We start from the raw sequence: 21,519 nt of genomic DNA, 5'->3' as shown, positions 1-21,519 counted from the left end.
CTGTTTTGCATTAGAACATCTGATTGTGAAGGACATAAGGTGGAGTTTGTGGTTTACGCTTGTTGCACATATCTCTCGTTTCCTTTCCCCGTCCAAAGAAAAAAACAAAAAAAAACCCATTGTTGATTCCAAGTTGTGTTTATCGGTGTATCTCCCATATTTTTCCCATAAATGCACATTAAAACAGTATGACATTAACCAGAACATAACCCAGTGAGCTGCTTCCAGGGCTGTGCTTATTGAATTACCCGACCTGCGATAGAAATCTGCAGCAGTTACGTGCCAATAACAACACACAGAGCGGGCTCTAATTGAAGGGGCTTCAGTCAGGGTTGAGTAAAGGTTTTAAAGCATTACCAGGCATTGTTTACTGCAGCAGATACGCTCGTTGTAATGAGGTGTTCTGTCGATTTAAGGCATGGAGGGTTTTAAAATCCATCCGAAGGGAGCTGTTAGATGCTCTTATCCTGAAGCGGTTGATAAATATGTGCAGAATGCTGAGCTTTTTTTTTCTCCCTTTCTTTCTTTCTCCAGCATTTTTCTGTGTGATTAAGGCACATTGATTATCTGAGGCCCGGCTCAGATATTAAATTTTATGCCGAGGCTCCCTCTGAGGCCGCGCACCGAGAGGAAGGGGGGAAATATGGAAGTTGACCCTGGAAACTCCAGGGAGTCGTGGGGCCGAGCCCTGACAGTTTTCAGCTGCAGGGGAATGCTAATATGTATTTCCAGGATTACTGAATTATGTATATGACAAGCGTCTGGAGGAATGCTCCGGCTTTATGAGCGCAGCCTGGTCATCTGCATGCTCCAGTTACTCCTAATGATGGTAATTATTACAAGGCTTAACTGTAATACAGGATTGATTCTCAGGCTCCTGGATAACCCCTCATGCTGGCACACTACTCGGCCCCCCACCCCCCCCGGGGCCCCCTCCTCAGCTGCCCCAACAAAGGCCACGTTGAGGCCCAGGAACAGCTCCCAGTGGGGTCCGCGGAGCCGGCTGGCAGCCCGTTTCTGACGAAGGTTAATACTCGGACACATAAAGAGCGGATTAGGAGCTTGGCTCACACGACCGAGGAGAAAATTGAAAGTTTGGGGGGAAATATGTGGCTAATTCCATTCTGTCATCGGTGGATATTAAAAGTTTTTAGCCGCTATGTCAAATTATTTGTAAATCACAATGGCAGCACTGTTAAATCCGCTTTAATTTCCAGGGGCAAGAAGTGATCGGGGAGTTTACGTCTCATCCAGGGTCCGGCTCTTTAAGGGATTTACACGACTTTGTTGAAAGAATTGACTCACCTTTTGCTGCCTGACTGTACGGTCACATTAAAATGTATCCGTGTAGGAAAGCACGCCGCATATGTGCCGAGATATGCACATGAACGGGATGTGAAGTCTTCTCCCCCTGCAGAGGGTAAACTGGGATCTCTGGCACCTGTGCTGGATTAAAGGGGAGCCTCTGCCAGTAGCTCCGCAGACTTAAGCTGCTGGATTGAGTTTCAGAGCGGGGCGGGACTCACGCAGGCCAGGTGCTGGCCGGGGAAAAAAACCTCCCAGGTTTCAACAATCTGGTTCTGTTTCTGTGCGGCTGAGCTTCCCTCTTCCCCTGCTGCTGCTTCTGCTGCTGCTGCTGCTGGTGGGGACCCATCATGAGACTGGAGGTTAATCTGGAAGAGCTGAGCGTTTAAGACCAGAACCAAGCTCAGTCACGTTCACTTGTTGTGTTGGTTGGAGCTGATTTCCAGAACATGTGAAGGGAATGTCAGTCCATCACTCAGTAGAGTGAACAGTCACTGCAGAGGTTAGTCGGTAACTTAATGTTAGTGCAACGGTGAAACCGTCACTTCCGACCAGCTCTGCTGCCATAAAGACGTCAGAAAGGTACCCTGCCCACGTGCTGAGGGAGGATGTTTTCAGCATTAATTCATAGCGCTTTCTGTTTTTCACAGTTGTTTTGCTTGTTCGCTCTAATCTGCAGATTATTTTGGAATAAAAACAATGATTTACGGTTCCTGTTATTTGACATGGAGACACTAACCACATTGTTCCTATTTCACAATTCATCACTGGGCTTGGAGATGTAGATTGATGTCTCCGTTGTTTATTTTGCTGCTGAGGTTGAACTGATTGTTAAGAAGAATTCAGAGATGTCTGAAGTTTGTCCAATCTTCTAGCGTGACTTTCTGACCTGGATAGAAGCAGACTTTAGGGCTAAACTTTATTCACCCTGGAAATCAAAAGATTTAATGGTAATACAGAAGATGTTCTGATGCATCTCAATAATTCAGGTAGATAAAAAAAAAACACATGAGTAGGTCTTCTGGACGGGTTCTTCTTTGTTGAAATGTTTTGACTCCTCTCCAACTGCGCCTATCTTCGCCAAGTCTTTTGGAGATGTTTCACCAAAGAAGAACCCGTCCTGAAGACATACTCGTGTTTTTTGATTGTAAAATAACACAATAGAGTATAAAAATTATAAAACAGGACCTGATGCAAAACTGCACAGTATAAAAATTACTCTTTATTTTTAAATGCAATATACATATATTTTCCACCTGCATCTAACCCATCCACTGTGAGGCACTCAGGGGTTAAGCGTTTTGCTCAAGGACTCACTGCTGCACACTATGGGATTTAAACCAGGGAACATTCCAATACGTAAGCATCCCGCTCTAACCCCTTGGCCACACTCCCCAAATTATCAACCATGACACAATTTGATACAAAATAACGTAATACATTACATTACAATGTCATATAATATTATCTAAAAGAATATAAAACTAAACTGTACAAATGGATTGTATAGGATACAATTAGTCTAGTGTTATATGATTGATAAATAAATACAAAATATTAGATGATATGACAACCTAAAGCAAAATTATACAATACTAATTACATTTATACAATATAGCTTGCCACAAAATCCTACAATATTTTTTTATCTGGTTAGAAACAACAAACCTTCCAGCATGATGCAAAAATGCAAACATATGGGAACTGACATGATACAAAAATAATACAATGTGATGCAATGTTGCATTATACTGTGTGATACAATACAATACAATTACAAAACATGTGATACCATTTATGGCACAAAATAATATGTGATGATGCTGAATGATACAAAATACATTATACCAAAGCAGTGCAATGTAAATATGATGCAATACAGATGAAAATGTCTTACAATAATAAAATATGAAAATACAAATGCTAAAACACAATTAAATATATATTACAATGTGCTCTTAGGAAGCCCAAATGATTTAAAATTATGTTTCTCATTACAAATAAATCAATCTGTAAAAAAATTATTTCACAAAAAAAAGTATTAATATGCAATTCAAATATTGAAACTCTAAAGCTACCAGACTGCTTATTTAGGAAATGTCATTACTGGTCAAAACCGTGACTCATACATTATTATTCAAGCATATATACTTAATAATAATCACTAATTATTAATCAGTCCAAGTTTCACAGGTCTATGTTTAACAGTTTTTACATATCTCACAATCTAAGGTTGAACTAATGCTAAAATAATGATTGAAAGTGCTCGTTTGTATTTCTCCACAGTTTCGTGAATCTTAAAATGTCTTTTAATACATAGTTCAGGTTTAATCAGTCTAATTATTTTAACCGGAGAAATTTTAACGCTTTCCCTGACAATTAAAAACAGTGAACATGCACCTCTCTACTGACAAGCAATTATCATTCACATGTAATAATAATAATAATAATAATAATAATAATAATAATAATAATAATAATAATAATAATGTTTTTCAACATTTCAACCAGAACATTTCTGCTGGATTAGATGTGAACCAGCTGTGTTTGCATTGCCCCTCATGTAGAAGTAGATTCTTTTGTGGATCAAGACACCCGGCATGAAGCAATATAATTTGTTCTCCATAGGAATTAATGTTTTTGTTGCTGATGGATTTCACACACAAACAAGCAAGATAAAAATAGACTGAATCATAACTGTAACTTTTTCTGTTTTATAGGTTTATGCCACCCCCAACAGAAGGGCGCCCTTGGCAGAAAACCATGTCACTCTTAACAAAAACCACCGCTGTGCACAGGTTTGGGGAAAGGTTTTCATTCTCTTGTAGTGATTTTAATTTCTTTTAATTATTTTTTATGGCAAGGCAAGGCAAATTTATTTGTAACACACATTTCAGTACAGAGACAATGCAAAGTGCTTTACATGATTCAAATATAAGAAAATAAAATAGAACAAAAGCAAGTAGGAATAAAATGTAGAAACAAAATAGAACATGGGAAAACTAAAACTAAAAGCAAATATTAAAAACAGTTGGATTACAAAGTTGAACTAATTAACTAACAAGTTAAGCTGTTTCAGTAAAACAGCTTTACTTGAACAGTCGAAGACAATCGTAAACAAATGGGCATTTAATCTTGATTTAAAGGAATTAAGTTTTTCCTCACTTTTACAGTTTTCTGGAAGTTTGTTCCAGATAACTGGAGCATAGGAACTAAATGCTGGTTCTCCGTGTCTGGTTCTGGTTCTGGTTCTGCAGAGTAGGCTGGAGCCAGAAGACCTTAATGGTCTGGAGGGTTGATATGCCCTACCTTTTACCAGCATACTAAAATTGTACAAAAATGAAACTTGGGTTGCATTTAAAACATACTTCCTGACAAATACTTTGTTAAGATGTGTCTCGACCACCAGCATTTGGTGCCCAGCTTCATGTCTTCTCTTCTTGCCATCAAACTTTTTACTCTTCCTTAAAATGTTTTATATTGTTTCACTTAGTTTCAATAAAGTCGCCAATGAAAGTTTGATGCTCTGTCCTCCCTGTTTTCCCTTTAGGTTATGGTTTACTTTGATTCAGTTTTCTCTTGAGGTTTGTACATAAGTCAGTCAGGTTTGAAACTTTGAATTAGAGTCTCTTGTTTTTTTTTGTGTATCTTATTAAATATATTTCAACTTTAAATCTGTGTCAGTCTTCAAAGTTGATGTTGGAATTACAGATTAATCTTCAGTGATCATGCTGGTCTTTCTGCATGTCGCCAAAAGTAGAAGTCCTCTTTAATACCAGAGATGACATCAGTTTGGATGTTTTCCAGCGAAATTCAAAATTTCCACATGCAGCGACATCTTTGACTGTCATCAAACACTCAGAAGGGCTTTCTCCTTATAGCGGGGACGGTTTGGACTTCGGTGTAACTCTGCTGGTTGGTTTTATAGTAAATATTCAGAGAACTTACACACGTTTCCGTGCTGAAACTTTGAGCTTGATTCCACCAGAAAGTGGATCTGCGCTGTGAGTTATTAGCAGTGATGGAGCCGCATGTTAAATCATTCTGAGCGAGCGTTCCCCACAAGGCTGTGACATGTGTGTGCACATGTTAAAGACATGTTAAAGTGGCGTGTTGTGCAGAGACAGAGCTGAGGTCTAAATTCTACACTGCCGCCTTGTTTTGATAGAATAATTCCAGGTTTCATTATGTTGCTGCCAGCCTGCAGAGCTCATTTGAATTTCTTATAAATCCAAAGTGTGTTAAGTAGCACCTCTGTGAAAAGAGGGGGAGGCGGAGAGCCCGTTTCAGACCCTCTAATGTGAAAATGTGTTTTTGATTCCTGACTTGACATGCAGTCAGAGGGCCGTGAGTGTGTGTGTGTTTCCCTGATCCTGCCTGTAATCAGTAATTACCAGGATTGGCTGATGGATTCTAGTTATAATGAATGATTGATGAGCGCTGAAAGAGCGCGCCCGGGCCATTTCTGTCCTCTGACAGCCTGATGTTAGCTCTGAATTGAAACCATTTAAGTAGAAAATGACTGGACGCAGGAAAGGCTCAATAGCAGGTACCGTGCTGCCATTTGAGGAAAAAAAAAATGGACGTTTGCATTCAGCCTTCTTTGAATAGCCTGAGTGAAACCTGAGCTGCTGCTGAGACCCAGAGAAGAAAAACACACTTTAATGCCTAAAGAGTATTTTGATTTGTTTGGACTGTTTTCATGTGTGCAGCCCACAGTCAGGGTTTAACTCTGCAATCCCCGGTCATTGATGTGGGCACTTTTTACACTCCACCTCATGTTTGTGGATGTTTACGCTGCATTTTTTTCCCCCCCCAGCCAGGATTAGGCCTGAAATAACTGAAACAGATTTTAAATCGGTCCAAAAACCCACAAAAATCTGGATCTTTAATGCAAAGGGAAAACGTTTGAAAGGGATTCAGTTCGACGTTAAGTCTTCACAGCAAGAAAGGTTCTGGGCTCAAATCCGAAGCAAGTCTTTCTGTGTGGGAAACATATGTTTACCCTATGCATGAGTGAGTTTCTCCTCTTGTTATTTTGCTTTTGTCCCAAATTGTACTTGTATTTTTCTCTTGGGGTGTTTGTGAATTGTTAGATCTTTTGTGTGCCGATGTGACTGACCCGTCCAGTTCTTGTCAGATGTTTAGCACACGTTTATGCCAAATCATTGTGGGCATAAATGCCATATTTTCTGCTCGTGTTGTGGATGAAGTGGTTATACTGCATACAACATCAATGGTCATCAAAAGCAAGAAATGGGTGCACAAGTTTGAATTTACTGATCAACTTTTCTAGTCTACGAAGCGTAAAAAGGCCCAAATATATGCATATATGTGGTACATATATTTGGTCAAATAAACCATAACTGCAGCATTCTTCTTAGCAGAAGACATTTAAGCTTCTTTTTTTCTGGCTTCGACTTGTCTTTGTGGCCTTGTTCGAACATTTTCAATAAGTTTAGAGGTTGGGCTTTTTAAAGACAGTTCCAGACGTTTATTGTTTGCCTACTTTGTCCATTTCAAAACAAGTTTGGATGTGTGGTTGGGGTCATTGTCCTGTTGTACACATTTCAAACATCTGAACCAAAACTGTCCCTCTCTGGTGAGGGAAGGGTTCAGTGGTCAGGCTGAAACTGGAAACTGTACAAACACCAATGTCATGTCCCCCAGCAAAGCTAGTTTGACAACAACGTCTACTAAGATGGTGCAGATTAAGAAAAAAATAAAACTTCTATTTTGAAATCAAAGCATTTGAACTTGACAGAAATGTGATCATGCCGAAGTGAACAAGCCCAGTGCCATCTGTAGAAAAGTTTTATGTTCAAAAGAAGTATATTTTGGGGGCTTGTGGCATCACTTGTCAAGGATAGTGATGGTAGCATCATGCTGAGGACCTGTTTTACTGCCTTTGGTACTGGTGTATTAAACAGAGCATGTGAAATGTTGAAGAAAGAGCTTGAGCTGCAGGTACAGATGTTGACATTCAATGTATAGAAAGACTGGAATGCTCTATTCACTGACTGAGATTAAATCAGACTGCACAGTTCCTTTTCAATTCGGATTTTTTTTTTTTGCATTTGTTTAATGGCAGAATGGACGAGAAGAGAAAATTGTTTTTGTTTAGAAATTACGCTTTTTTTACTTTCTTCGTAGTCAGAAGTGAAAATACATTTCCTTACTATGTAGTAAAATTGCCTTTTGAACTGTGCAAATTAGGCCAAAAGTTTCTTCCACAAGTCTCTCACAACAGTCTGAGAGCATTTTGCCCATTCCTCCTGGTGTCACTAGAGTAACTGGGTCAGGTTTGATACAATGTAAAGTTGTCAGTGTAAAGCTCGTATACCTTAACACACAGCCATCATAAAACACTGCCAACAAAAGAGAGTGCACCCCTGAGTGAAAATGTCCAAACTGCGAAAAAAGAGTCAATATTCAATCCAGCAGCAGGCACATGACTGTGATGGATGTATTTTTAAGGAGAGTTTATTGATGTGTTGTAAAACCCTGACCGCTAGTGTGGCCCCTCCGCATTTCTTATCACCAGCTCAAAAATAATTCCTATGCTCTTTACATTATTACTGGAGACAAAAAACTTGGTCCATTCAGAGTGAGTGACTGCTCAAGCCCGACGGGCCCACCTGAGGGCTCAGCTGAGACAGGTGTTTAAACTTTGCCTCTAAAGACTTTTTTTTTTCCTAATTGGTTTGCAAAAGGCGGCTTTAATGCCTCCATAACAATCCCCTAATTTTTAGTTTTATGTTGTTTTTCTCTTTTTTGTTCAAATACTTGATGAGATTTAAAGGTCTTCTAAACATGGCAGATGTTTAGAAAAAAAAACAACAACACAAGACACACATCTACCAACTTAAACTGGAACCCCCCCCCCCCCGTCCCCCGTCCCCCCCTGTGAGTTTTGTAAAGCTTGTCTTTGTAACTTCACATCTGCTAATGTAATTTCCAGGCACAATGGAGCTCATGATTTAGCTTTACGCATTGCTTTGTGCATTATTTATATAATGCTAAGCAAACTGGTACATTTTGATGATAAATATGAGGTAGAAAAGAGGTAAATAAGAGGTAAATGTGTTGACAAAGACAATTGTATATGCATAAGGAGTCCCACAATGAAAATCTGCAGTTTTTTTTTAATTTGGCACAGTTTTGGCGCATTTGCCGGAATTGTGCCAAAACTTTGCCTGGTAAGCTGCCCGCTAAAACCTTTGTGGAACTTCAGCTGAATGCTTGAACTGATTCAGTCCAGATTTGTTACAGTCAAGATGTGGATCTATAAATGCTGATGGTTTTCCTAGGTTTTCGAAAGGGTTTTCAAGGTGTTTTGGTATGTTTTTTAAGAAAAACAATTGGATGAGGCTCAACAAACTTTTTCCAAAAAAAAAAAAATTCTTTGTTGAATCTACAATAAAGCCAACTTAGTAACAGTTGCAATAGTGGTTCCACTTGAAAAAATTGTTACGTTACGTCTTATCACACAGGTAATAAATGTTTGCATTTATACTGTGGAGCTTTACTGGATCTTTATCAGGTATACAATTTCAGATGGAAATTGATCCTAAAACCCTTGGGGCTTAACAGGATTAAGAGGTAACGCGATAATGAAGCTTTATTGCATGTTTGTCTCATAATTTTAACAAGTGGAAACATATGCATCTATTAAAAAAGATGGAACTTGCCCAAATATAGAACCCTGCTGCACTCCATAACAAACTCTGATGTATGAGGTGGATCATTAACATGACAAATAGGTACCTGTCAGACAAATTTAACCTAAAGCAACACAGCGCTGTTCCTTTAACCCCCGCAACGTTCTCTGTAAAGGAAAGTTGTGATCGAACCTACGGAGCCCTGACATCTGACAAGACCAGAATAGACACGGGTCCATGAGCTGAAATCTTTATGGACTTTCACCAGTGCTGATTCTGTGCCAGAATGAGTTTTGGAAACTGACTTAAACATTTCTAACACATTTTTTGTCTAAATGCTCATAGTATTCCCATTTTTTGCAAGCGGTTTAGATATCAAAGGAGGAATAGATACTGATGCACTCATTATTGTTTCTTCATCTTATAAACATGTGGCAGTACTTCCTCCCAACCCAATCACGTGTGACCTTTTTTGTAAAAATTATTTATTATTGTGTCCCTGGGAGAAAATATCTTTAAAGCAGTTATCAGACAATGCAAAACTAATAAATTATATTGCTAGCTTCCTTAAAATTACAGGAAAGTACACCAGAATATATATTTCATCCCTTGCAAAAATTACTTTTTTGTTGACAGTGTCACGATTTCATTGCATGTAGAAGTAATCATAATCGTTCTATAAATCAGAGCTGAACCGAATAAACTACAGTCTAAAGAGAGAAGTGATTGAAATTTTCATTTCTATTACAAACAACTTCATTAGTAAAGAATCAAGATAAAGAAACTCAACCAAGATCTGTCTGGCTACTGGGATTATTATTGTGTTATTTTCTACCATTTCAAACGGTTTCCTTTTCACTCCAAATAACATAAAAAGTTTTAAAATAACACTTTTATATATATATTTAACTAAAATATTAAATAAGACAATTGATTGTCTAAAGTAACATTTACATTTAATAGTTTATAGCAGGTCTGGGTTTTGTATATTTTGTATGTGAATGTAATAATGACAAAAAGTTGGAAATATTCTGTGCTGTCACCTGTTCTGGTGCAGGAAAGGGTCAATTTCTGACCTTTGTTAAAGTTGCTGTGTCAAGAACATGATTGAAAAGAAACCAGATTCTGGTATTTGTAGACTTTGATGTGCAGAGCACGTATTAAGGCTGCGGTGGAGTTAACAGGCTTTCTGTGGTTTGGTTTTAGCAGCAGCAGGTTTTTTTTTATGGAGGGGAACTGTTCAGAGTCTGAAGGCAGAGCAAACAAAGAAAAGTGGAGACTGCAGAATGTGTGTGTGTTATGATAGATTGAGAGATTAAAACTGCTCTAGTGTCTCTATCTATCTATCTATCTATCTATCTATCTATCTATCTATCTATCTATCTATCTATCTATCTATCTATCTATCTATCTATCTATCTATCTATCTATCTATCTATCTATCTATCTATCTATCTATCTATCTATCTATCTATCTATCTTGTCTGTGATGGCGCCTCCTTTGTGATTTTTTTTTCAGTTTTTTCCACAAACATCTTTGGTTTTGCTGCAATCTTTTTTTTTTCTCTCTTCTCGCTGCCACTCTGTGGCAGAAATGTAGGAATAAATGCGAAAATAATAACAGCATGCAGACGGCTGGTATCACAAAGTGACTGAATCACTTAAATCAAAATACCAACAAAATAAAAAAAAGTAGCAAAAAAAAAAAAAAAAAAGCTTTTCTTTGTGGGTAGCGGAGGGTTTCGGAGAAAAAAAAACCTTGAATACCTGAGCCGTCCCGGGGGAATACAATTTATTTATTTATTCTGAAATTCTCTCGGATCAGAAGAAAATGTGTTTGTGTGAAGCTGCAAAAATACAAACAGTTTAGTTTTTAAGCTCAGACCCGAAATGAATTATTGTCCCGAATCTAGAGATGATGTTCACACCTCCTCTTTCAGATGGCTATTTCAGGAGCTGCAGCTGATGCGAGCTGTTAAGAATTAACATATATAATAAATATAATACAAACTGCTCAGTTTATTGTAGATATTGTTTTCCTTTCAGGGTCATTTCTCTGTGAAAATACCATCAAATGCAGCGGTAAATGTGGTTTTAATCTCCGAGTCGCAGAGGAAGAGAAACCCGACGGCTTCATAGCTGTGCAAGAGTCCAGGCGAGCTGGAATAAAACCTGTTAAAATAATTACACGTTGAAAAGATGTCAGAGAAACCCAAGGATGACATTATTTAGGCTGTAATTTAAAAATATTTGCAAATAGATTCTGATGTACTTTAATTAATTTAATGCCAATATTTAGAAAACGTAATTTTACTTCTTGTTGACCTGAATATATATATATATATATATATATATATATATATATATATATATATATATATATATATATATATATATATATATATATACACACAAAGAACAGTAAACAGTAAAGGTGAAGCAAAAGTCAAATTGCGACAGGCAGGAAACAGGATCATTGTCCCTGAAGAAATCGATCACGTTGATTTTTATCTCAGATCAAACGACAGCACGCGTGTCTTAAGAGTCAGTCAGATGTCCTACAGGATATGAATGGTGGGATAAAAATAGCACCAACAAATGAGTTCATTACGAGCTGACGACAGTTTGATTCACGTTAATTCAGACGCATTTTAAAGAAACCCGATCAACAGAATGCGTGGCTTTCAAAAAACTTTATTCTGATAGATTTAATTAACCGTCTCCGCTATGGTAAAGTCTGAAAACAAGTTTATATATATATATATATATATATATATATATATATATATATATATATATATATATATGTGTATATATATATATATATATATATATATATATATATATATATATATATATGTATATATATATATATATATATATATATATCACATCCGTGTTTTTAAAACCCTCTGAAATGAAACGTCCTCGGCGCGCTAATCACACCTCGGGTCTGAACGGCACATTTTCACCTCATCAGTTTATCTGTGCGCTTGACGCGCGCATGTGTGAACTCCCCATTGAGTCTTAAATGCAATCAACAGCTTTCATTAAGGTCTGCGGCGGGAATCCACGTTCCTGCACAGCCACCAGGCCGTGTTGATTAGCTGCGTAAAGACCCGATCTGTCCTCCGCAGGGGCCTGAATGGATGCGATAATGGGCCGTTATCTCATCCCGTCCGGGGAAGGGGGAGCAGAGGAAGCTGCTGCTAAGAGGGTGACTCTGACCTATTCCCCGCAGAGAGCGGAGCGGAGGCCGGATAATGAGAGGAATCTCAGATATAATGCTCAGTAGTTTGTGTCAACCATGAAATCAGGCTGATGCGCAGAAGCAGATGAAGGCGCCGATTAAAAATGTATTTCAGGTTGCGAAATTGGAAAGGATTGAGAAGAGGTCCATAACAGAGCCTGAAAGCTGCAGTTGAACTCCAAATCTAAACATGTCTAATGATCGAGACTCTTGTTTAGCGGCCTGCACGCACCAACATCCGTGCACGTTCGCTCCGGTGGCTCCTTCAACCAGGAAATAATCGGATTACTCCGCAGGAAGAGCCTCCGTGACCCGACAGCGCGTTTCCAATAGTCTGCAAACACCGCGGATTATCTTAATTCAATTAATTCTCAATACACAAACCAGCGGCCCTTCAACCCGGCCCGACGCCGCTTCTGCGCCGTGACGTCACGGGCTATAAGAGCAGCCCCCGCGCGCAGCGGTCCGCATCCTGAACCGGAGTTTGCTCTGCCGCGCGTGCAGAGGGGAGAAGAGCGCAGCCGCGTCACCATGTCGCCTTCAGCCTGAACTTTCTTTCCTCTTCCCCAGGAGTTTTGATTCCCAGACTGATCCAGTTTTCTTTCCTCCGTGATGCCCGCCGGGATGTTTAGCATCGACAGCATCCTGTCCGGACGGCCGAGCTGTAAGGAGCCGCTGCTGCTGCACCGGAGCGGCCCGGTGGTGCTGCCCGCCGGCCTCACGGACACCATCTACACCGACTACAGCGGACTGTACTCGGCCGCCCGCGGACCGTCCCCGCCGGGGGTCCACGCTGTGAGCGGGGCGAGGATCGGATATAATGGCTATTACTACGGACAGCTGCAGGTCCAGGGTCCCGGAGGAGGTCCGACGTGCTGCAGCGGCGTGCCCGGCCTCAGCCCGCAGCAGTGCCCCTGCTTCCCCGCAGGTAGGACACCCCGTCAATTCTCCTTTCACAGCGCAGTACAAATTAAATCTGCTTTAAAAAAAAAAAAAAAAAAAAAGAACTTGATTATTTTTTTAAGCAAATAAGAAAAATAAGCAGTTGTTTCAGTTTTAAACTTTTTAAAATGTATCTTAAAAATGCAAATCGGAAAGTTGTCCTTCTAGAGTTTTAACATTATTATTTTTTTATTACTACTTTAAACGTGTTCCAATACTAAAAATCCCACTTTAAATGCGGAAAAATCCGATTTTATTTCTGAAACCAAATCTGCAGATTTCGTGAGATTTCTGCAGCAGATTGCGTCATGTTTTCTGTTGTTTGTTGTTCTGTTTGATCAGAACAAGTCTTCAAACTGCAGAAAAACTTCAACATGAACACAAGGAGGGGGGGGGGGGGGGAGGCAGTTTTCATGGCACTGAATTCAATTACATGGACGAAATCTGCAAAATGTCTTCGTTTCTACTGCCTTCTCGTGTTTACAGGCTACGACAGTCCGGCCTCGGTGCTCCTGTCCCCGGTTCCTCACCACATGATGTCCTATATGAACATGGGCAGCCTGTCTCGGACCGAGCTGCAGCTCCTCAACCAGCTGCACTGCCGCAGGAAGCGCAGGCATCGAACTATCTTCACCGACGAGCAGCTGGAAGCTCTTGAGGGCCTCTTCCAGGAGACCAAGTACCCGGACGTGGGGACGCGGGAGCAGCTGGCCCGGAAAGTCCACCTGCGGGAGGAGAAGGTCGAGGTCAGACACGTTTCATTTGCTTTTTTTCCCCCTTTTTCTTAAATGCAGGTGTTTTTTTTAAGGTATAGCTGATTAAAAATCAGGAAAACAACATTTAACTGTGTGCATGTATTATTATTATTATTATTATTATTATTATTATTATTATTATTATTATTATTATTATTATTATTATCTCCAGATTGTCACTAATGAATATCGTTGCAGAAGAAAATATATTATAATATAATAACAATATAAGAAAAATACTGTCAAACTATATTAAGATCTAATAATGACATGTCTTAATAGTGGGATTGTATGTAGGCTAGTAAATTACACTACAGAACAGAATGTACTAAATGTTATTGTTATCATTAAAGAATATCATGTAATTGCCGTGGTAATTTATTTTGTTATTTTGCTGATAACAGAATATTATTATTATTATCATTATTATTAGTTTGACTTGTTCTATTGCTTTTTATAGAATTTATCCCATTTTTCTTACATTAACAAAGTATTTCAAGCATTGTCCAGGTGCCTTAAATGAGATTTATTTTTATTTTTACAGAACAAACTGAAATTATAGTATTTAGTCTTTTATGAAATTCAAGTACAGAACATTTTTTTTGTTTTGTTTTCTGCGTTGGTATGTATTATTTTGTCTTTTCTTTTCTTGTGTGTTCAAGATTGGTCTCTCTTGAAGGTGAGACGCAGTGCCTCCATAAAATTAACCGGTTTAAATAAATATGCGCAAAAATAGAAAGGACAGATACATAAATCAACATAAAATAAAATAAAACGGATACAGACGAGGATATTTCAAATTATTTAATCCTCAGGAAATATATATCAAAGGTCGGGATTTTTTCTTTGAAAATTATTTACAATAATTAAAATATAATCTATTTACTACCTGTAGCAAAATAGACGGCAGTCCATTTGTGTATCAGAACTTGCTGACTCCTGCCGCTTGTGTCCCGCAGGTGTGGTTTAAGAACCGGCGCGCCAAGTGGAGGCGGCAGAAGCGCTCCTCCTCGGAGGAGTCGGAGAACTCTCAGAAATGGAGCAAAAAAGCAGAGAAAACGGACGGGACTAAAAGCGACGCGGAGTCCGACAGCTGATGGAGATGGGGGCGCGCACCGCGGCCACGTGACGTTCTGTTGCACAGGTGTACATACGGTTTTATTATTGACTGTCTCTGTGACGCCTATTTATATTTAATTTAAAACTCTTTCTATGTGGTGTGTGAAGCGCGCGCACGCACGGTTCGCCACGTGACAGTCTGTGGACGTTAATTGTTGGTCCAGGTGCAGCTTCGCGGCGCATGCGCTAATGTGTAATTGATTAGAAACAAAGGTAAAGTGTCGCGGAAGAAGGTCGCTCTGTGTGGCTTCAGTTTGTGACGCGCGCACATGCCAGGCGCGCTCACAGCGTTGATCTTCTGAGCGTCAGTCTGGGTTTTGGACCTTACTGCAGATCAAATGTTATTTCAAAGCTGTTTGGGTTTCAGAAGAATTCTGACAATTTTCTTATAGCGAATTAAAATGCCACGGTGTTGGAACAAAAATTTATTCTATCTGCAAAATAAGAAACGGTTATGCTAAGAAATTAAATTTACAGGAAAAGAAACTGCAGAAGAGAAAACTCAGCTAAAGCTGGTTTGTTTTTTGGGATGAAAATAATGATTTTCTTTATTTATCTGGTCTTGTAAATATGATAATTATAATAAATCTTATTTAATCTCTCAAATAGAATGTAAAATAATTTCTGTCAAATCAAATCCCTGCACATCAGTTTCCAGAAGTTAAAACTTGGTTTTCTCAAAAGCATTAGTCAAATGTTGGTAAAGTCCTTAAAACATAACGCTGTAAGTAGACATGAATGTGTCATTGTATCTGTGAAAGACGTGAATAAATATGTTTTTATGTAAATATGAAATTAAGAGGTTAGAGACGAACCTCTGTGAGGTACTGAGCAATTTGAAGGCAAAATGAACCAAAACTGGAACAGAAAATCATTTTTTATTTGCTCAGCAACACAAACTGAAACAAAATCAGGTAAAACTCTGACATCAAATAATTTGTCTTTGCAGGTTGATATTTGTGTCAAAACGTTCAGCATTATAACAAATATGAAGAAGGAGCTAAATTTAATCTGAATAAAAATTATAAGCGGCACATTTGTCATTTATTTATTTGTTTTTTGTTTTTATTCCTGCCGGCAACTTCTGCTATTTTCCAAGTCTTTCTGTCATTTAATCTGAAGTGTAACACTTTAAATCGGGGGATGTCCAATTTTTACAGATCTGCAAGTGAAGCTTTTCATTTCTCAGCGACGTTTAGTTCATAGAGGAGAATCTGAAGCTTTGTATGATTAAAAAAAAGACTCATTATTGGGCTTCACTTCGAAACCTGATATGTTACTATTTAATTTCTCTTGGAAAATAACACTGATCTGAATTCTCCTTAAACATTAAAATGACTGCATCTCACCTTATTTACCACCTGATGGATGCAGAGTATATTTAAGCCGTCCCGTTGTATGTTTTTCCATCAGAACACTCCTCGTGTTTTAGGGCTTCCTCCTCCTTTCCATTACCAAAGTTCCTTACAGCAGCAGAAAATCTAAATAGTCCTGGACGATGTGACATTCTGCAGCAGAGTCTCTGAGGTTCATAAACACAAGCAGGATTGTGTTCAGGAATGAAAGGTGGTGAGGGGGAAAAAAAAAAATCAGCATAAAAACCCTCTCCCTCCATTTCCAGAGGTTTTCATTGCAAAGACAAGAGAAGTTCTGCAAATATCTCCCCTTTGATTTCACAAGGATTAAAATGAAAACCGGGATTTGTTTCAGCTCGGCCGAGTTTCCCCACATTTATCCGAGGAATTCCAAACAAACGGCACATGTGGGGAAGGTTTAGTGTTGAGATTTGGGTGAACGGCTTCTTCCTCCGTCACTGAGCCGGAAAACGAGCCGCCGAGGCAACAGATTGAACATCTGAACCAGATAGATGGGGGAAAAGATTTTAATCTGCTCAAACCCAAGAGTTTATTTGATTTGATTGCAAGAGAACGGCAAATGCTAGCTGCTAGCTTTCTTCTCAGAGCCAATAAAACCATCCATGTACTTTCATATCAACAATCAAACTGATGAAAACCAATTAACTGTAGAAGTTTTACAATAATGCGTGCAAGAAACTTGATCTCCCAGATTCAACGTGACAAGATAAAGATATAAACAAGAATCACTAAAGGTAATCATCAATGAGCTGTTTAAGGAAGGGAACATAATGTATCCCCTTATTAATAAGGGCTGTGCAGCTGCAGAGAGAAGTGGGATTCTCTGAAAAGCAGCTAAATGATTCTAAAACTGATCATGAAAATCATCATGTGTGTCTCAGCCGATCAGTCGTCAGGAGCTCTGTTTTGTTCTTAAGGACGGGCGATGCAGGTGCTACAGCAATGATCCAGGGACACAAGATGTCATGTTTATTTTAGTAAACAGAGAGTGTGCACTCAGCCAATCAGACGGACAGCAGTGACGAGGGGAATCGGCTTCAAACGGAGGGTTTTGAAGAACATCACGTCGATCAGCAGACGGCTCCAGTCGAACGCACGCGGCGGTGACAGGGGAAGGAGAGCAGTCCAGTCAGAGATGTGCAGTGGCGGCTTAAATCTGAAGGAGCTGTTTCTCCTTATTCATTCTTTGACAGCTGTTTTCAGATCTGAACCTGATTTTAACACAGAGCGACTGGGATCTCATCACTCTGAATCAAATCTACTGACTCTGAGTTTCGTCCATCACAGTCGTCCTCTCTCCTGCAGCTGTAGCAGCAGCAGCAGCAATGCTGCTCTCCTGAAGGCCAGAAGCCTGACGCTGATTTTTCTTTTAAACGGAGAATTCGACAAACTCACCGCTTCTAACGAGAAGATGGGATCTTCGCATAAATTCAGATGCAGCACTTAAAATGAGGATCTTTTATTTAAAAGGATTTAAAGCAAATGACAAAGCAGATCAAAGTTGGCACTGTTAGGGAGCCTCCCCAGCATCTGCAGTTTTTAGGGAAATTTGTGAATTTGCGTCATATTCAGAACTAAAAGTTTAGTGTAAAAAAAAACAAAAAAAGAATACTGGGAAAAAAATATAATAATGTAAAACAACTGGAATTTGGTTTGACAATTTGGAACCAGAGAGGCCCATCTTAGAGATCTCCTAGCAGAGTTTCTGATCATCTTTATCCTTTTAAACAGTTTCTGCCGCGTTTCTGAAATCATCTGTCCACATGCAGCTTCAGCAAACAGAGATCAGCTCTTAAACAGTCCAGATGTTCTACATGTAAAACTATTCACACAATTACCAGCTGGTAAAGTTGGATTTTCAAAGAGTGACGACTGGACATTTTTCTCCTAATGGATACTTTAAAACAAATTACCTATAGGGGTGAAAAAGATCTTACTTTAGATTTCATGTAAACTGATTTGTGACGTTTTAAATACTTCTAGTTAGAAGATCAGTTTTACAGATTGTAACGTAATTACATTTGATTTATTTACATTATTTTAAAAATTACTCACAGTACCAGCAGATTCCAGTGACCCTAAAGGATTTAATATTATTTCCGTCTTTATGTTTAACTCTGATAATCCATCAAGTGGAGTTTAGGATTAGTGCGTTATTTTAAAATCATGATGGCGAAATGCTGCCATTTTTAGATCCAATTACACATTTTACTGTTTATGAGCTTGTTATTTATTTATTTGCGAGTGCAACAGGGGTGCCTCTTAAGCACTTCTCAGTATGATGTGTTGAAAGTCATGTTTGTAAGTTTTAAGATGACTGAAATTATTATTTTGAAAATTTGTAGTTTGAGTTCCTCTAGATCAGAAAATTTTCTCAGAGCTTTTTTTTTTTTTAGCCCCAGCATGATTTAATGGCTAGTAGATGTTCTCGGCCACGTCTCATTAAAGTTATCGTTGGAAAGTGTTGTTTTAAACCTTCATTTCAATGGTAATTTAACTTTAGACGCTTTATAAGACTGGAGTGCTTTAACTGACAAAGACCCTACTTTTATTTGCTTAGTTTAAAAAAAAAGTGAAACATTGATTTGTCTGTTCTTAATAATGCTGTGATAGTTTTAGGTTGCTTCTAAAGTAGAAAATTGCCGGTTCAAGAATATTTTCTGACTCTTTGACAGTGGCCGTTTTTCATAGGCATCAAGTGACAGTGGCCCAGGGCAGAAGCAGATATGATAAACCCCCAAAACAAAACAACATGTAATATTTTGCAAAAAAACAAGCAAAAAAAAAAAAAAAAAAAACCCAACAAAAAAACTCACTTGCTGCTTTTTTTTGGTTTAAAAGGATTGAAATGTAGGAAAGGTTTATGTTTTGGTCAGACATTTGCTTCCAATCATCATAGGCAAGTATAATATATTTATTTAATTACAAATTTATTCAAAGGTAATTTTTCCTTGGGGGTGAGAATAATACAACAGCTTTGCTTAATTGTACACCTTCTGGATTAATAAAAATCCAAAATAAATTAATATAGCCTCAATTCTTTTTTTTTAATGCTTTCACCTATTTTTTATTATAAATTGTGCTGCTATACTTTCAATTGGGGGTTATGACTGAGTACAGGTGGTCGTTTGACTCTGAAGTTGCCACCTTGACTGAGAACAATGGGAAGGTCCAAGGAACTCAGTGAAGATCTAAGAAGAATGGCATGTTTTCACATGTTAGAAAAGTATTTTGGAACCATTTATAAATAACAGCAGATTCCAGGATCATCAAAATTGTACGTAAATACACATTTTCATACCCACACCAAACTAACCCCTTCAGATTAACAGGGGTTTTGATATTCAACACTAACCCAGTTGCAAATAAGACTCAAACCCACTATCCATCTTTCCATTATCTATACTCACCTATTCATGCAGCAGTCATTGAGCGAGAAGCAGGGTACACCCTGAACAGATTATACCAGGGCTGCAATCCTACCATAAAGTGGGAACTACTGAAAAACCAGTCTCACATACAGTGTAGGAGCAGCCAATAAAGCTGGTGGTACCATTATGATAAAGACTGTTTGGTTGCCAAAGGGACTGGTGCATTGCATAAAGTGGATGGAATAATAAAACAAGGGACAGTTTCAATTCTTCAACATCCAAAAATCTAAAGTTAAGAACCCAAATGCCTGCACAAACAAAACATAACTGTCCTAACAAAGAAATACCATAAAAGGGTATGTGTAATGGCTAATCAGACCATAAACACAAAGTAGGAGTTAACCCAGTGCAACGGTGCAGTTACGTTTATTAGCAGACTAAAGGTCCAGCAAGAATTTCAGAACTACTAAACATTAAATGCAAATGGGTAGCTAACTACAAAAAGCTACTTTAAACCCCCCCCCCCCTCCATCAGGGGTTGACGTCCAATCATCTGCCTTATATATTTAGGTGTTTTGAGCCCCAGCTACTATCTTTTGTGTGGGAAAACTGCCAGGAATCATGAAAGGTAAGAAACCAATGAAAGAAAAAAGAATTAGGCATAGTAACAAACCAACAGGGAAAACTGAGTTGGTAAAAATACATAAATCAACATTAAATGTATAGGACAAATGCATTTAAACCAATCAGAAACTTATGTTGCAAACTAAAGGTTATTGCAAATGTACAAACAATAAATTAAGGTGCCTGAGAGTTACTGACTTTGTGTCCATGGTTTTATCCATCGCCTGCATATGCAACGGACCAGTTTGTCTGGTTGCTTAAGTGGTGATTGATGCTGAAGATAATGAGCTGCGACGTTGTTTCCCAATAAGGTTTTGCAGCACAAACCTGATCCTGTTTGCGTAACCTGACTAAGTGCAGCTTTCAAGAAGAATCCCAAAATAAATCTAACATCCTGTAAAAACCGTTGTTTTTTGCAACGGTTCACATGGTTAAAGTTTCTGACATAACTCAGGGTCTTACAGATCAAATGAGCTAATGCCAGACATCCTCATACTAACACCTTAATTAGGATAAGCAGAGTATTGGCCGTGTCATTTAAACAAAGTCGTTAAAATATCTGAATCATGCAGCTAATTGCATAAACAAACAATTCAGGGTCGTAGTTAGACCTTATGATGGTTACTGTGACAACCAATATGTTGCAGTCAATGGCGACTCGGTTTTAAATCATGGCCGCTGCAGAATTTATACAGGTTCATGCTACTTTGAACATACAACATGACTCCCACCTTTGGTCAGTTGGTACGGTGTATAACCGATGAATTTCACCATAAAAGCCTCCATCTTTCCACAGAGACTCCTGCAACCTACCAACCATTATTCAAGCTTCATAAAGAAATGGCTGTCCACCTAAACTAACAGGCCCGGCAGGGAGACCATTAACCCCAGAATCTGTTGACAGGATAACGGTTAGCTGTTTAATGAGGAATTCTCACCAAATAAGATCAAAGTCAAACTTGCAGAACAGCAAAATATTGCGTGCGGCCAAAAACTAACACGATATACAACACTTGACTTTAACTCAGAATCTGTGGCAATATTTAAATTGTACTTCCACTGAAAATCATTTCTCATTATTTCTTCTGCTTTACAATCATGATTTACTCACTGAAA

The 21,519-nt window shown here is 38.6% G+C and overlaps 1 protein-coding gene across 1 annotated transcript; it reads left to right on the top strand.

Moving 5' to 3' along the window:
* The first annotated feature begins 12,664 nt into the window (after window positions 1-12,664).
* gsc (goosecoid) lies at window positions 12,665-16,066 on the top strand. Its single transcript, XM_012851547.3, has 3 exons — window positions 12,665-13,144; window positions 13,645-13,904; window positions 14,873-16,066. The coding sequence occupies exons 1-3, from the start codon at window positions 12,829-12,831 to the stop codon at window positions 15,008-15,010; spliced, it is 714 nt and encodes a 237-aa protein (XP_012707001.1). The 5' UTR covers window positions 12,665-12,828; the 3' UTR covers window positions 15,011-16,066.
* Window positions 16,067-21,519: the final 5,453 nt, after the last annotated feature.

Source organism: Fundulus heteroclitus, unplaced genomic scaffold (assembly GCF_011125445.2).
Source record: "Fundulus heteroclitus isolate FHET01 unplaced genomic scaffold, MU-UCD_Fhet_4.1 scaffold_136, whole genome shotgun sequence".
NCBI classification, from domain to species: Eukaryota; Metazoa; Chordata; class Actinopteri; order Cyprinodontiformes; family Fundulidae; genus Fundulus; species Fundulus heteroclitus.
The sequence above is the reverse complement of the archived record's forward strand: the minus strand, read 5'-3'. Positions and strand labels throughout refer to the sequence as shown.

Bases quoted from the DNA above. Each gene is read 5' to 3' on its own strand.
- gsc (XM_012851547.3), top strand. From the start codon at position 12,829: ATGCCCGCCGGGATGTTTAGCATCGACAGCATCCTGTCCGGACGGCCG. The intron at 13,145-13,644 runs GTAGGACACCCC...TCGTGTTTACAG, and splicing joins GTGCCCCTGCTTCCCCGCAG to GCTACGACAGTCCGGCCTCG. The intron at 13,905-14,872 runs GTCAGACACGTT...TGTGTCCCGCAG, and splicing joins TGCGGGAGGAGAAGGTCGAG to GTGTGGTTTAAGAACCGGCG.